The sequence below is a fragment of the Rhagoletis zephyria genome, unplaced genomic scaffold, assembly GCF_001687245.7.
Source record: "Rhagoletis zephyria isolate East Lansing unplaced genomic scaffold, Rhagoletis_zephyria_1.1 Rzeph_scaffold_03051, whole genome shotgun sequence".
In the NCBI taxonomy this organism is placed as follows: domain Eukaryota; kingdom Metazoa; phylum Arthropoda; class Insecta; order Diptera; family Tephritidae; genus Rhagoletis; species Rhagoletis zephyria.
Window position 1 is genome coordinate 26,782 of NW_016160135.1, and position 16,608 is coordinate 43,389.

The 16,608-nt window shown below is 35.2% G+C and overlaps 1 protein-coding gene and 1 long non-coding RNA gene across 2 annotated transcripts in view; one reads left to right on the forward strand and one right to left on the reverse strand.

Moving 5' to 3' along the window:
• Positions 1-1,850, reverse strand: part of LOC108368289 (uncharacterized) — an 18,661-nt gene extending 16,811 nt beyond the window's left edge. Inside the window, exon 1 of the long non-coding RNA XR_001848348.1 lies at positions 1,840-1,850. This is a non-coding gene — a long non-coding RNA (uncharacterized LOC108368289). The remainder of the gene's footprint in view (positions 1-1,839) is intronic.
• The window catches only part of RhoGAP93B (MyTH4 and RhoGAP_KIAA1688 domain-containing protein RhoGAP93B), a 52,989-nt gene that overhangs the window by 26,775 nt on the left and 9,606 nt on the right, over positions 1-16,608 (forward strand). The window contains 4 exon segments of the mRNA XM_017623130.1: positions 11,623-11,908; positions 11,911-12,080; positions 12,083-12,174; positions 12,524-12,588. Of these exon segments, the coding sequence (XP_017478619.1) occupies positions 11,623-11,908; positions 11,911-12,080; positions 12,083-12,174; positions 12,524-12,588 (613 nt within the window).

Below are 16,608 nucleotides of genomic sequence, written 5' to 3' on the forward strand. Positions count from 1 at the left end.
GCGGTTGACTTCACAGCAACACAAAAGAATTGCCGGGGTTCGGGAATCAAAAAATCCTTCCCTCTTGAATTTTGTTGCGCTGAACACGAACCTGCAGTCCGTTTTGCTCCATCACGTTAGGATTTTTATTTAATCAAAATACGTCACCTCTCGAAGTCAATGTATGTATGTAAATGGACTAGCCGTCATAATGTCTCAACTCGACGAACGCTTTAGTTGAGGAGCGATTAAGAGGAATCTATAACTGGACCGAGACGAGGTAAGCCAATGTAAATGCAGTCCAAACTACTTTGTAATATTCTCAAAGGAATACAAGTTACCGTTTTGGACTATTCATTACAGCGCTTACTTCGAAGCCATTTACCAAGGACCAGTAAATAGGTTTAGAGGTAAAAAATATCGATGAAAGAGGCGCTTACNAAGATGATATACATACGTGCGTATATCTCTGTGTCGTTGAATCCAGATCACTCTTGAGATGCACTTGCCGATTAGAATATGCCTACATTCGATTTGCTTCAGCTTTACAATATGGCAGTAGAGGTATAGCAAGCTTCCAAAACTGTATTCCTCACAAGAATCTGTATGAAAAAAAAAAAAAACAAATCAGAGATCGGTGTAGTGCAGTGTGAATACTTAAATATAGCAGAATAGATATATAGTATTTTTTAGTCACCAAATCTTGTGTCCCTTCCTTTTTCCTGAGCATTTTGTCTGATTGCATTGCAACTTTTCTGCAGTTACCGCGAAGAGAATGAGCATGATTTCGAAAGGCTTGATCTGAGTGGAGGAAGCCTTCCTAAGGGTGTCAGAAGGAAGAATACATGGTCGAAAATTATTTGTCATCACATGAGAGGATTTGCCTTCTTTCGCCATGGGTTCGCTTTGCTTGATGCAAGAGCGTCCTGCATCCTAGTTATTTTTCTCAGAGGCTAGTGTTTTCTGGTCTAAGTACGTATACATACATACATATGTATGCAAGTATATGAATATATATGTATTACATGTACATTATATTTTATGTTAAAACGCATGTATTTGTGGCACAAAACAATAAAATGCGCGGCATGTGCCTGTCTGGTGGACGCCTGCTCAACCCAATACAACCCAATTCAGCGCGGTGCGGCAGGCATTGCACGCCACGCGAACGCAAGCGAAGGCAACCATACCGTCACCGTCACTGCCACCGCCACCGCCGTAACCACATTGTAAATTCCTTTTTTTTTGCATCAAAATGACTGAGCTGTTTTTTGGTACTCTGTGCTATGGTGGGCTGTGACTGTGGCTGCGGCGTTGCGGCTGTGGCTGCGGCTGTGGCTGTAGCTGTGACTAAAACCGAAGCAATTATTGCCTGGCCCTAGCAATACCGAAGGCGATGATAGATTTCAATTAATTCAACACCAGCAGCAGCCTACTCAGGCAATCATCATACATACATATGTATGTATATATGTATGACCCAACTAGCCAGGCTGTTTGTTAGTCACAATGTTCAACCAACCGTCCAGCCGCAACCACAGCAACATTGAGTTTATTTTGCTCAACAAAATCAAATCAACGAGCAAAGAAGAAGAGTAGTGCATTGCACAAAAATGAAGTAGCTTAGCAATGCGGCTTTGTTGATTTGCCCGCTTGCACACACTTTGAGCTAATTAAAATGTTTCAAATTAAACATTCACTACATTCAGTTTTGTGGTATTCGTACGTACATATTTACATATGTATGTATGTATGTAAATTCCCTGTGGGGAAAATCTCTAGTAGTTCTGAACTGGTGCGCTTCTGGTACATTTAGATCTAGTACTGGTTCGCAATAAATGTCTTTTGCTAGCAAACAACTGGCGAATTTAACATGGCGATGTCTCAGGAAGTGTCAATTGCCCCCGCTGCATCCGTTTTTCTATAGTTTCGAACCAGTTCTAAAATCGACAGACGAAAGTTTCATGATTTTTCAAACCTTTTGGTTCTTCCGTTTGTGCGATTTTAAATTGTTTTCAAAGAAATGTGTTTTCAATTTGAAATTAAATTTGTTTGAATGATTGCGCAAGAACTGTACATTTACATACCTTCGGCTGTAGCTGAGTTTGCAGAGGCGCTGGCTATTATTGGTTAGATTCCAGAAGATCCCAAGATGTTAAAATGTTAACACAAATTTTTTGTTTTGTATTACCAAGCTATGAAAAAGCATCTGCAAAGTGCATAACGGAAGCTTATTTGAACGAAAAAGCGGCCAAACACATATCTCTATGTAAAGTAAACGAGCCCCCACAGCATCCCTTTTTCGATAGTTCCGAACTAGTTCTAAATTCGTCACCTTAGATATACCGGTTAACCGATTAGTCGAATAGTCGGATAATTTTACGAGCCCTACTATGTATGTAGATTTCTTAAGGAAAAAGTGAAATAAAATAGTTTTTTTTTAGAAGTATCACATTTCGCTGATTTTGGGCTGGTGGGGATCTAGTTACGGTCTAGTTAGTACGGAACTAGAAATTTGATTCACTAGTTAGCGGTTTCCCTGCTGGGTTACCTCTAACGCTTGGAGCATTATCAGCCACTATATATATTCATATATGTACATATGTAAATATATGTAATAAACCAACTACATGCTTGCAACTTAACGGTAATTATAGTAGTGCAATGTTGTAAGCGAACACTTGAACGCACATAAAAACATAAACATACATAGTACATATTAAAAAAACTAAATAAAAATAAAATATGTATAGTTTATAAATATGTGTAGTAAATACATACTCGTAAAATTAGCTTGAAAGCGAAAGTTGAAATCACCTTCCACTGCCCCATCATTCGCCGATCGTTTAAGACTTTCAATTTTTATTAATAGTGCTTAATTGCTTTATTGTTTAATTATTGTACATATATGTACATATATGTATGTGTGTATGTATGTTGTATGTCTGTACGTTATCGCTTGATGTGATAACGAAGTGGATAGACAATAGACAATATAATTGCTGCTTACATACAGCAGCGGGGCACATGAATTACGCTTGAGAAGTACGAGAGAACCGAGAAAAGTAAAAGGGATAGAGAATCTTCATGCCCTTATTGATTGTACCGTTAAGTTGAAGGTCACATAGGCACGCTATTTCGCAATAGTCAGATTAGTTCGACCTTATAGATGTAGATTTGTGAAATGGGAAAATAGAGTATTTACTTATGTATGGGCCATTCCATACAATATTTACACCTTATATATGTACATACCCGTTGTTAATACAAAAAACCAACTACGAAATTAAAGTTTTTTTTTTTATACAAAGAAATGCCAATTTAAGTAGTCGAATTTTGTTTGACACATTGTTTTTTGTTACATTTAAAATCATAACGTTAAAGCGAACTGCGTGTGGGTGGTGCTAAGGGCATAGGCTAGTAGATCTACATACAGCTGCGTTCAACTAATTAGCACCGAAATTTGAAATTACATTATTTGCAACTTATGTTTATTTATTTATTTTTAATAATTTTCATTTAATTCAATCTACATATACCAGAAAACACATACATACAAGTTTTAAATAAAAAAAAAAAATATCAAGCTTCAAAAAATGGTCATCAAAATTTCCAAATTTTTAATCTGAATATTTAGCAACGCATGAAAAAAATCTATTTTTATATGAAAAAAAAAATCCAAACACCCTGCACAAAAAAGTTAAAAAAAATCAACGGTAATTTTTCGCGACATGAAACTTGCACTTTATTGGACTAAAATTGAATTGGCTACAAAACTGCATACCCAAACATTTTCTAAATATTCTGATTAAAATTTTGGAAATTTTTTATGACAATTTTTTGAAGTTTGACTAATTTTTTTCATTAATTTGTGAAAGCTTTGAAACTTCTATTTATGTGGTTTCTGTTATAGATCGAATTAAATGTTGAATGAAAATTATTAAAAATAAATAAATAAACATAAGTTTCAAACAATATGATTTTGAACTTCGGTGCTAATTAGTTGAACGCAGGTGTATACATATTGAAAGAGCCGCAGAATTTAACGCCTAAGTATTGTCTCTTTCAAAGATGGAACTAGATCTACTATCATTAATAGCTCAGTTATGCATACTTTGCACTATTTGCACTGCTATGCCATTTTTACGTAGAAATCAAAAACCAGCAGACATCTACTTACAAATGTAATGTTGTGCGTTGGGTAACCGCTTACACGCAAAGCTCATTTAACAGATTCCTTGTGTGACAAATCTCATGCAGCAGCAAGTATGCATAACTGAGCTATAAGAATGGCTAAGAAATTCGGGAAAATCGAATGAGAAGAGAGTTCATCACCGAATAGAGTCTCAAAAAATTATATTTTCTGTAACTACTTACTTACATACTTACTTGGTATAGGGGTTTAAAAAAAAAAAAAACCTGACTGGTTATGCGGGAGAATAATAATTTTTAACCAGGTAACCTAATAACCTGAAAGATTTGAATACCNTAATCTCATGCAGCAGCAAGTATGCATAACTGAGCTATAAGAATGGCTAAGAAATTCGGGAAAATCGAATGAGAAGAGAGTTCATCGCCGAATAGAGTGTCAATAAATATTTTCTGTAATTACTTACTTACATACTTACTTGGTATAGGGGTTTAAAAAAAAAAAAACCTGACTGGTTATGCGGGAGAATAATAATTTTTAACCAGGTAACCTAATAACCTGAAAGATTTGAATACCTTCACTGCCAACTAGGTATCTTAAAAATTTCTAAAAAATAAAAAGTAAACCAGCACTAAAAAGCCTTAAATCTTAGTTCATACAATTCTTCCATATTCCCCCTTATTTGGCCAATACTTATCTAAGTACAATAGTTTGAAGGTCAAACCATAAAACATTCGATTAAAAAATATATAGCACTCGCCCACTCGCAGTTGACAAAGCGTTCCTTGTAATATGTATATCACACAATGCTGGCAACCATTTGAGTGCAAAGCTTTTAAGGCATTTTTTTCGTTAAGTATGCACGTACGTATACGTACATATGTAGTGTATACGAGTGACTGCTTGTTGTCGAGAAGCACCATCACGCGCATCAGCATTTCTTTATACAAAAAGGATTTTATGCAAAACAGTGCGTTTTTTCGCTTCTTCAACATTGTGCTACTCGCAATATTTGGTAATGAAGAGCCTTGCGCCACTTAAAGCACTCACTAATACATAAGCACACATCCATCATACTTATAAATCTGTGTTGTAGGCGCGTTNGCAATAGTTTGAAGGTCAAACCATAAAACATTCGATTCAAAAATATATAGCACTCGCCCACTCGCAGTTGACAAAGCGTTCCTTGTAATATGTATGTATGTGCATCCCACAATGCTGGCAACCATTTGAGTGCTTTGAGCTTTTAAGGCATTTTTTTCGTTAAGTATGCACGTACGTATACGTACATATGTAGTATATACGAGTGACTGCTTGTTGTCGAGAAGCACCATCACGCGCATCAGCATTTCTTTATACAAAAAGGATTTTATGCAAAACAGTGCGTTTTTTTCGCTTCTTCAACATTGTGCTACTCGCAATATTTGGTAATGAAGAGCCTTGCGCCACTTAAAGCACTCACTACACTACATAAGCACACATCCATCATACTTATAAATCTGTGTTGTAGGCGCGTTGCATCCCATTCGCTTATGGGGCCCTTTGCTCTTGCTTACTTAAAAGCGAACGCAGCAGCAACGTTTTTTTTATTGCATCTTTGCTGACTTCCGCTGCTTAGCGCTTAGCGAATTGAAGGACGCATCACCACATTACCACAGGGTGCATGCGACTCATGCAGTCGGCCAGCTGGTGAAATTGTAATCACATGGCTGTGGGTTTTGAATGGATGGGGCGGGTCGGCGGATGCAAAAGGGCATAGAGGCGGGTGGGAGGTGGCGAAAAGGAAGCCAAGTGGTCTCGCTTTGCAGCTAGAAGCATATTGAAAATAACAGCGTGTTTAAGTTTTTTTTTTTTTTAACAATTTCCTTCTTGTTTTGGTTTTGCGAAAGCGTTGTGTATTTTCTAGATTTGTACCGACAGTGGCCACGTGACTTATGTACATACATACATATATCCTTGTTGCTGCTACTTCAACAATTTTATTTGACTACTGTAGCTTTATTTATTTTTTGCGTTTTTTGTTTCTTTGTTGGGGAGGCTGTCATATCCATCCTCTCCGTTATTTGCTGCATACAGATGTCGCTCGTTTAGGCCTCATCGGCTCGGCGACGTCATTGAGCTGCCGAGATGCACGCAAGAGTTCAAGGTCATATGAGCGGCAGGCGGTAATAGACAAGGAAAGAAAGATGATAGACAACAGAAACAACAATAAGAAATAATAACAACAAAAAAAAATAAATAAAAATTAAACATTGTAATGTGTAAACGGCGAAAGTTCATAAAAAAAAAATAATAATACCAACTTCACATTGTAACATACATAAGTATGTATGCACATTAGGGTAACCCAAAAATGCATGTAAAAAAGTAAAGTCCGAAAAAAATATACCGCTGTTTTTTTTTTAATTCGAAATAAATTTTTTTTTTAGAGATCGCTTCATTGAATTTTTAGGGTTTTTGGGAATCTATAAATAATAGTTAATATTGAAAAATGCTTAAATAAACAATTGGGTAATACCTACTGTTTGATGTGTCCTGATAGAAACAGGGTTTTCCGATCCAAAAACATCGATTTTCAATAACTCTAAGTATTATTTTTTTGCATATAAAATGCATTAAACACTTTTTTAAATTTTAATTTCAACTTTCTCGGTATAGAACAATCCTAGGGGGCAGGGAGCATTAAAATTCCGAATTTACTTCTTATGAACCACCTTTCATTGTACATCAGTCCATACAAGAAAAAAGTTTTGGCAAGGCAATTTCAAAAGATTTTTGTTTTTGCTGAACGTAGCCAGTCGCCAGTTTACATTTTTCATCATATCTTCGGGATTTACAGCCGAATCCTAAAATATGATATATCGATAGACTTGTCTCGAGAAGACAAATTTTTTATTCTGAAGTTCATTGATCTTAGTTCTTATTCCTTAATATCAGTAAATTAAAGCTCGCCAAAAAACATTAAACTTTTGTGAAGGAACTTGATTATTACAGTGTAACGGAAAAATGTAAAAAAGGCGGACCCTGGGTTCGGCCAAAAGAACAATAAATAAATTGGCTTGCAAAAATACTTTAGACTCAGGGGTGTACGATGAACATTTTTTTGTTTGCTTCAAAGTGATCCGGTCTAATGTATGTACATACCAAATATTAAAGCAAGATTGAAAGCAAGCCTATGGGGGCAGCAATAAAATGAAAATGTTACAAACATATGCTTGAAATGTGAAAACAATAATATAAAAGCAATCGCAACAACAACAATTTAAGCAACCAACCACCAGCTGCAGCGGCCACGTTCCAGCTAAGTATGTACTACATACATATGTATGTATATAAACTGCTCCATATATTTATGCTACATTCATACATATGCGCATTTGTGTGTGTATGTAATTCCCCCTGTTATATGAACTGCCGACTTTGTGGGGGTTCTGTGCTGACTTTATAAAACGTTTGAAGAGAGCTGAAGGGCACATTGCAACAGTTCATATTACATCTGAGAACAACAACAACAGTAGCTTTTTTTTTTTATTAAAATGGGGCATTTCAAAAGTAGTGATGATTTTTGGTCAATGAAAATAATTTAAGAGATTTTTATTTTAAATTAAAAGGCACACACTTGATGCCTGCAACTTTAAAAGATATAAGTAGTGCCTAAGCCTGAGTTCCGCCCGAAAAAAATGCGTATTCCGCCCATAGTAAATACATGGAAACCAAAAGTGAAAAGTAAACCGGTTTGGGAAAAATGAAGCTCATGATAGGGCTGATGGTTTTCAATAGATTTATTCCGGAAAATTTTCTTCAGACTGACTTTTTAAAAAAATATTAAAAATATTGAGAACAAATTCGTATCTACAAATCATCACTGGGAAATTTTCCTTCTGCACCTTCTGCTTGAACGTCGACTGGATTTTTGTTTCGAATATAAAAAAAAACTGTAATTTTACAGTATTGGCCAATACAATAGCACCCCAAATCAAATGCGAAAAATAAATTAATTCACATTATCGGACTAGAATTTAATGGGCTATAAATCTGTGTACTCAAAAAAATTCTAACACTTACAAAGTTTTAAACTTGAGTTTATATGGGTTTGATAGAGACTGAATTGTATTTTAATTTAAAAATCTTAAAAATAAATAATTAAACATGAGTGGCAAACAATATCACTTTGAAATGGGGGAGATATAGATATGGCCCATACTGTGTGTATGTTGTGCGGCCCGTTCTCGTTTGCTGCATAGATGTCTGATGTTACCGAGTATAATTTGACTATTTATTTATGAGTTCAGCCTACTGAACCAGCCGGATCGGAGTTGAGAAAGTGTGAATCTATGTACAGTAAAACCTCGTTAATCCGAATCAATTAAAATCTGCTCAATCTGGTCCGATTACCAAAGGCATTAAAACTATTGTGGAAAATATGTGTAATTTTTCAATATTGTCGCATGAATGTGTTAAATTTTATTGAATTATCGAACATTGCAAGTAAAAAAAAAAAANGTATGTGTCATTGTTCAATATTGTCGAATGAATGTGTTCAATTTTATTGAATTATCGAACATTGCAAAATAGATTGATCGGATTCAAGAAAAATCGGATTGAAGATTTAAATAGGGTCAATATTTTTTTTTTAGCCACCCCACTATGACATTTAATCCTATGTTAATCTTAATGTATAAAAAGGCCTTATCCTTATCTTATATCTAAACTAGCAGCCCCGGGAACATTGCGCCGCCCAAAATGATTTTTTTTATTGAAACATTTCGGTCCAACTTTATCACCAACAATTCACGTTTACGATTTCCAGTGACACATTTATCTGCTAACGTTATGGTTTAGTTAACGTTAGAAGGCATATTTCGAATCCATTCTTAGATAAATGTTCTTATATTCATAGAAATATTTGCTTGAGTTACATTCATTATCAATTGTACGTTATGTACATACAAGTATATATAAGGATATACATAAGATAAGAGTACCGTTAATTTCTTTATGATCCAATGATCGGATCTAAACCACTTCTGAGATACCACTTTTCTTCTAAAAAAAATAATTATATTAGATAGACTAATGCTTTACAGGTTATATTTCATAAGCCAAGTGGTAATGTGTGGTATGTTCAAATATTCTATTGGAATGGGTGCGTTCAGTGTTTCAATCGTATTTACAATGGTCCCTACTATTTAAGTAGCAAAAAACAAGTAAGAAAGTCTAAGTTCGGGCGAAGCCGAACATTAAATACCCGGCGTTTTTCCACCTTTCCGAAAGCTACCGCTACATGATAAGCCGGGGTGTATACATTTTAAGTAAATTAGCGTCCTTAAATTTCGAAATATTGAAGTTTCAAGCATTTCTGAAATTTACCGTTATATGAGAAGCGGCCGTTATTTTAGTCCGATTTCAATAATTTTCAACGTTTTGCTTATATGTGGCAAGCACAATAACCACACCGAGTTTGGTACAAATTGGTAGAACGGTTACCGATATACTTATATGTGATCATAAGTGGGCGGTGCCACGCCCATTTTCCAAAATTTTACCATAAACGTATTTCTTGGTAAAGAATTGTTGCAAGCATCAATTTTGAATAAATTAGCTTCAATATTTACTGATTTATCGAAGATTTTGTATTTCTCTAAATTACCGTTATATGGGATGTGGGCGTGGTTATTGTCCGATTTTAAAAAGTTTCGGCGGTTTTTTATGCTGTACCAAGGCCAACAACTGTGCCAAGTTTGGAAGAAATTGGTGCAGCGGTTACCAAGATATACACATGTAACCATAAGTGGGCGTGGCTACGCCCATTTTCCAAAAATTTATAATATTCTTATTTTTCGTCTAAAACTTATTATAAATATCAATTTTGAGTGAATAATCTCCAGTAGTTACTAAAATATCGCAGTTTTCGTATTTCTGAAAATTACCGTTATATGGGAAGTGGGCGTGGTTAAAGTCCGATTTCGCCCATTTTCAATACCAACCTACCTTGGATTAACAGAAACCTACATACCAAATTTCGTTGAGATATCTCAATTTTTGCTCGAGGTATCGTGTACACGGACGGACGGACAGACGGACAGACGGACAGACAGACAGACATGGCTTAATCAATTTCTTTTTTCATCCTGATCATTTATGTATACATTTGTCTATATCTATCTCGATTCGTTTTGGCTGTTACAAACAACCGTTATGTCAACAAAATTAATATACCCTTGTGCACAATTGCGCTCGGGTATAAAAAAAAAAAACAAATAAGAAGTCAAAAGATTTCTTAAAACGATTGTCGTATGGAATCGCTCAGTGTTGTTTTAAACTCGCATGCATACATTCATATATATATATATTTATATGAATGTATGTGGGTATGTATCACAAATTATAGCGTTACCAGCCACTTGCAATTATTTAACTACATTAGCAGCTAGTTTTAACTTCCTTCCCTTGTGCGCTTTTAAGTGAAGATGATTTTATATTTCGGGCCGCTTGCATTTCATTGTTTTCCGCTAATCCATACCAGCATCGCAAGTACGCCCACACACAAAATTCTGCCCACCCGCTGACTATCACTTGACCGACTCAACTTGACTCGAGGTAACTCAACACAGAGCGACACAAGCGGCGCACATAATACATACTACACTCGTGGCCACGCAAACCTTACCACCGCTATTTTTTAATTTGGGAAAAATTTTGTAAATTAGATAATAAACATTTTTTTTATTATGTTTAAAAATGTAGTTATCCGCAACAAAAACAATGTATATAAATAAAAGGTTCAAACTTTGTACATAATTAAAAAAAAAATTATCAAATTTTCATCAAAATTTCAAACTTTTTAATAAACATGTTTAGGAAAATTTCTGGTATGCAGTTCTGTGCGGACTGTCTTTTGTAGTTTTTTTTTCATGTAATGATATTTTTTATATGGGGAAAAATACGCAACATTCTGTGGAAAAACAATTTTCAAAAATAAACTAGAACTTTGAGCTACTTCAAACTTGCACTTTCCTAAACATTTCTATTAAAAAGTTTGATATTTTGATGAACATTTTATGATTTTTTTTTTTTTTAATTTTGTACAAAGTTTGGAACTTTTATTTATATGGCTTTTGTTGCGGTTTGTAGTATATTTTTAAGCAAAATATGTATATATTTTTTTATTAATTTACAAAATTCTACCAAATTTAAAAAAGTGATGGTAAAGTTTGCCTGGCCACGAGTGTATGTATGTACATACATGTAGTTAGCTAAGCTTTTTAATAACAATGTATAAGTTTTATTATTTAGGATTACATACAAGCAAACATACAAACATACAAACATGATGTGTTGACACAAATACTACATACGCATAGTTTAGGCATTGTTGTTGCATTTTTTACGAGCATTTTTGTCTATGTACTCATTTCAAATTTGTTTAAATTTTGCACTACTAAGTATGTATATATTTTGTTGTTGTTTTTTTTTGTTGCTTCGCCCCGCAGGATGTGCCAATTAAGCGCACCGACTCATCACAGTGGTGGGAATTATTCGATACGAATACGCAACGCTTCTACTACTACAATGCGGCAACGCAGAAGACCGTCTGGCATCGGCCGAGCAAGTGTGATATCATACCGCTGGCGAAATTGCAAACGCTCAAACAGAATACGGATCCGAGCGATCGCAAGGAGAACAGTACACAAACGCAACAAATCGTCGCCGGCTCGCAGCCGCAGTCACAGTCACAGTCACAGTCACAGTCAACGTCAGCGACACAATCGCCATTGGCGGGGTCGGTAAGTTGCGTGCACAACGGAGCGCTGCGCGTGAAGCAGCAGGACTGGCGGCCATGAATAATACGAATACGGGTGGTAGCGGTGGGAGTAGTGTTGCGAGCAAGCGTAGCAGCGCGGGTGTGGAAGCGCGAAGCGGAGGAAGTAGTAGTGTGGGTGGTGGTTCTGGTTCAACGCCAACGCCTTGCCGCTGCACGCAAGTTCCGAGGAGAAACTCTCCGCCGAGTTCATTTCTAGTCCACGTGGGCGTCATAGTTTTCGGTGAGTTCAAATTGCGTGCCATAACTTTGCTTGGTTTGTGGTTGGCCTTTTTAAGCAATTGCTGTGCATATTTATATACATACATACATACATTCATCTATGTATGAGTATTCAGTGTCTGTTCTGTGTTGTTAAATTCAATTGGAATTCTTTCTTATTTTCATACTTCATATTTTGCGCATAACTCACTTGGCTCGACACTTCATGGCGTTCATTGCCATCCGCAACATCGTTCAAATTATGGGATTCCTTTTTTGTCGCACTTAAATAACCAATTGCACACACACACACACACACACTCGCCACGCGCAAATGGTAAATCATGGAATATGTTGATTCTTTTGAACAGCATTGGAACGGGTGATTCATCATCGTTCACGGACATGCAGCCATTCTCCTCGCGACGCTCACAAGGTAAGCTATTTTCTTCATAAATAAGCAAGTACTAAGTATGTACATATGTACATATGTAGATATACTCGAACTCTTGCACTTATATATAAACCAATAGTACGTATAAAGGAATTCAAAGCAATCCAAAAAAATGTAAATTAATTTTAACATACGTATGTAGGCATTTACGGATGGATGTACATTAGATTGCCTCACGCTCCATCCGAAAAAGGCAAACAATTGGCAGGTGAATAGGTGTGGCTGTCGCTAGCCGTATGTGTTACACCGCCAATTAATATTTCCCGTCACCATGCTATACCATTGAGAATCTATGACGAATACTTATCGTCAGTTATTTTAGACTTGTATCCACTAGTCCATATTTATATAATTACATATCGCATACGATATTCAGAAGTGACACAACTCAAAATGATACGTTCGTCAGAAAATGCGATAACCTATGCTAAACACATGCTAAGCATATGGGCAAGGGAGACTTTACCTTAGTGTTTTTAAAAAAAATACAACAAAAATGTGCTCCAGCTTTTGCTTAAAGGTAAATAAAAGCTCTGCGTACATTTTAAGTGCATATTTTCAAAAATGCCAAATTTTGAGTTGTGTCACTTTTGAAGATCGTGGTACAGGCCGTGACCGTGAACGGTTTTCCATTCTTAGAGGATCCATTGAGCCAACTTAATGATGAAGAAGCTCTATCTAGAAACTTTTTTTTTTGCAATATTGGCCGCACTTTTGGATTTCGGCCGCACAGTGGGTTGGTTGGAAAAAAATCAAATTTGTTCAGAATTCATAAATTTCTCCTGGAGTCTCGTCTGTTTCGAGAGTTGGATCCAAAACTTATCTAAGTATATTACATATATTATAAGTCTACTTAAGGTTCGACCAACATCTGATGCCGCTAGGGCTTAACAACCAGCCAGCTTAACCCGACCGCATGGAAGAGCTTAGCCGCGAATCCATCGGCTTCAGGCAATTTGTTGCTACTGAGCTTAATTTTTTTTGCTACTCTCATCTCGCCTTGGGCTAGTAAAGAGACATCCATACTTATACGTTAGTCAACAAATACTCTGCTGCTGGTTTTGTCAATTCAAAAGCGTCAAGAAGTGATCCTTCCATATCTGACGAGTACTTGGAATGACAGTTAGTTTTTTTCTTCAGACAGATGGTTCGCCATCCTAATGTACACATATGTATTAATGTAAATAAATTCCTTTACAGATGCACTCACTCTTCTATAAATGTACAAATTCACATGCCTATATGTACACACATCCTACTTTGGCTCTCTGGCAAATCGGTTCAAGTACTTTTTCGTACAACGCCATCTCCATAACCAGCTGTTCGAGCGAGCCGATGTGCCTTCAGTCAAATAAATTCATATATTAAGACATTAATGAACAANTATGTGTTCCTTGACTCTCGTTGACACTTCTTCTGCTTTCATGTCTGCTGACACTCTATGTCGTTTCTTGGGTCTGGTTGATTTTTTGTGTTTTGCCTTTTGTCTCTACATATTTTTGTTGCACTAACCCAGTACCGGCATAGGCAGTCATTTGTCGAAGATTACGCATAAATAGCAGCCGGGAGGGATACACGTACAGTGGCGGGAAAAAAATTGATTAAAGGTGTTTCGTTTTTGATATTTACAATGTTTTTAAAGCCAAAATTTTTTTCTATATTTTTTTATAAAAATATGGTTTATGCTTTAACAAACACTATATAAATCACATTTTGAAACTTTTATCAGAACTTACGAAAAGTTCCACAAATTTTTATCTAAATTTCGAGCTATTTAGCCAGAATTTTTAGAAATTTTTGGGCTTATAAAATTGTAGTAAAGTAAGTGGAAGGTTTGAGCGGGTAAAAGATCGTTTCGATCTTTCATAATATATTTTTTTTTTTTTTTGTTGTTGACGGCGTTTTGCACTTTTTTCCATATAAACATGAAAAAAAAAATAAAAAAGTCAATGCCAGTTTTCCTAAATTTCGCTATTTATATACCGCAAAAAATATTAAAAATTAATGCGATTTTTTAGCCGCTCAAAACTTGCACTCACTTTACTAAAATTTTATAAGCCTTAATGCATACTCAAAAGCTAAATTTAAAAAGCTCGAAATTTAGATAAAAATTTGTGGAATTTTTCTAAATTCTGTATAAAGTTTGAAAGTGTGATTTATATAGCTTTTGTTAAAGCTTGAACCATAATTTCATAAAAAAATATCAAAAACATTTTAGCTAGAAAAACATTGTAAATATTAAAAACGAAACACCATAGATCATTTTTCCGCCACTGTACATACATACACATATGCATCTATAAATGCCCACGTTGCCATGAACTGGTGGGCATATCTGGAAAGCGACCCATCTTTCTAGTCCGCCCATCTGGCTCAGCTGGTAGGCCTTCAGAGGATGAAATATGTATGTGTGTGCACTATACTATATGTATGTATATGTATGAATATTTGATATTGTAGCAGAGTGTTGTACACACCTACATACCTACCTTTTTGCGTTTAATGGGAAATTAACATACAGTGGTGGTTCGAAGATGAGGAAACTAAAATGTTTCGAAATAGGGGTTTTTTTTTGTTAAAATTTTTGTAATGAAGTGCCCTAAATCGGAGGCTGAGCTGAGTGTTTATTTAGTAATTTATGGACTTATTACTTTCAGAAAAAAAAATATAATCCAAAATACGCATTTTTACGTGACGAACTGCTCGTTCACTTTTATTTCGTTAAGGCATAAACAGGGGAAAATTTGTCTGCTACTTATTGCTTATCAAAAGGTTAGACGACTTAAAAACAGGGACGGAAAATTATCGTTATTTTTTAAATCTTAACCAAAAAAATCAATAAGTTGTAATCGTCGTAAAACAATTTTAACTATTTGTGTTCGTTTGTCCTACTGTAATTTTTAATGATTTTTATTATTCGAGTTTAACCATAAAAAAAATAAAAATAATAATTAATATGCGCTCCAAAAACATGCAAAGCTGTGGTTCCCCACTTTTCAGATATTAACAACTAGTGAGCCCGCATGGCGTTAAAACGCCCAAAATTGAATTTCGAAAACTTTAAAAATATTCCAAATGTTAGCCAAAGTTATAAGAGATCCGAGTGCCATATTTAATCAAACCGTGCAGCCGTTTCTGAGTTAAGAGCAGTTTTGCATAGTGCATGTTTTTATTTTTACCGATTTTCAAATCACCCTATACCGATGAAAAAAGTTTTTAATTAAAAAAAAGTAAAACTTTATCATACATCTATAGACTAAGGTCTCTAATTTGACCTCTCATTTGTTGAAATCCCTTTTCAAAAGTATTCTCAAACTAAAATCTTCGTAAATCTCTTCGTCTGACATTGTGATACACATGTATTTCAATAAACTGATGAACTAATTCGAATTTGATTGTTCGAACAAATGGAAACCCTCCTNAAAAAAAATAAAAATAATAATTAATATGCGCTCCAAAAACATGCAAAGCTGTGGTTCCCCACTTTTCAGATATTAACAACTAGTGAGCCCGCATGGCGTTAAAACGCCCAAAATTGAATTTCGAAAACTTTAAAAATATTCCAAATGTTAGCCAAAGTTATAAGAGATCCGAGTGCCATATTTAATCAAACCGTGCAGCCGTTTCTGAGTTAAGAGCAGTTTTGCATAGTGCATGTTTTTATTTTTACCGATTTTCAAATCACCCTATACCGATGAAAAAAGTTTTTAATTAAAAAAAAGTAAAACTTTATCATACATCTATAGACTAAGGTCTCTAATTTGACCTCTCATTTGTTGAAATCCCTTTTCAAAAGTATTCTCAAACTAAAATCTTCGTAAATCTCTTCGTCTGACATTGTGATACACATGTATTTCAATAAACTGATGAACTAATTCGAATTTGATTGTTCGAACAAATGGAAACCCTCCTAATTAATGGTCAGGAATAAATCCCTTTTAGTAATTTATAATTTTAATAATTCATCCAACTTACTGAATAATTTGAATTAACTTTTTATTA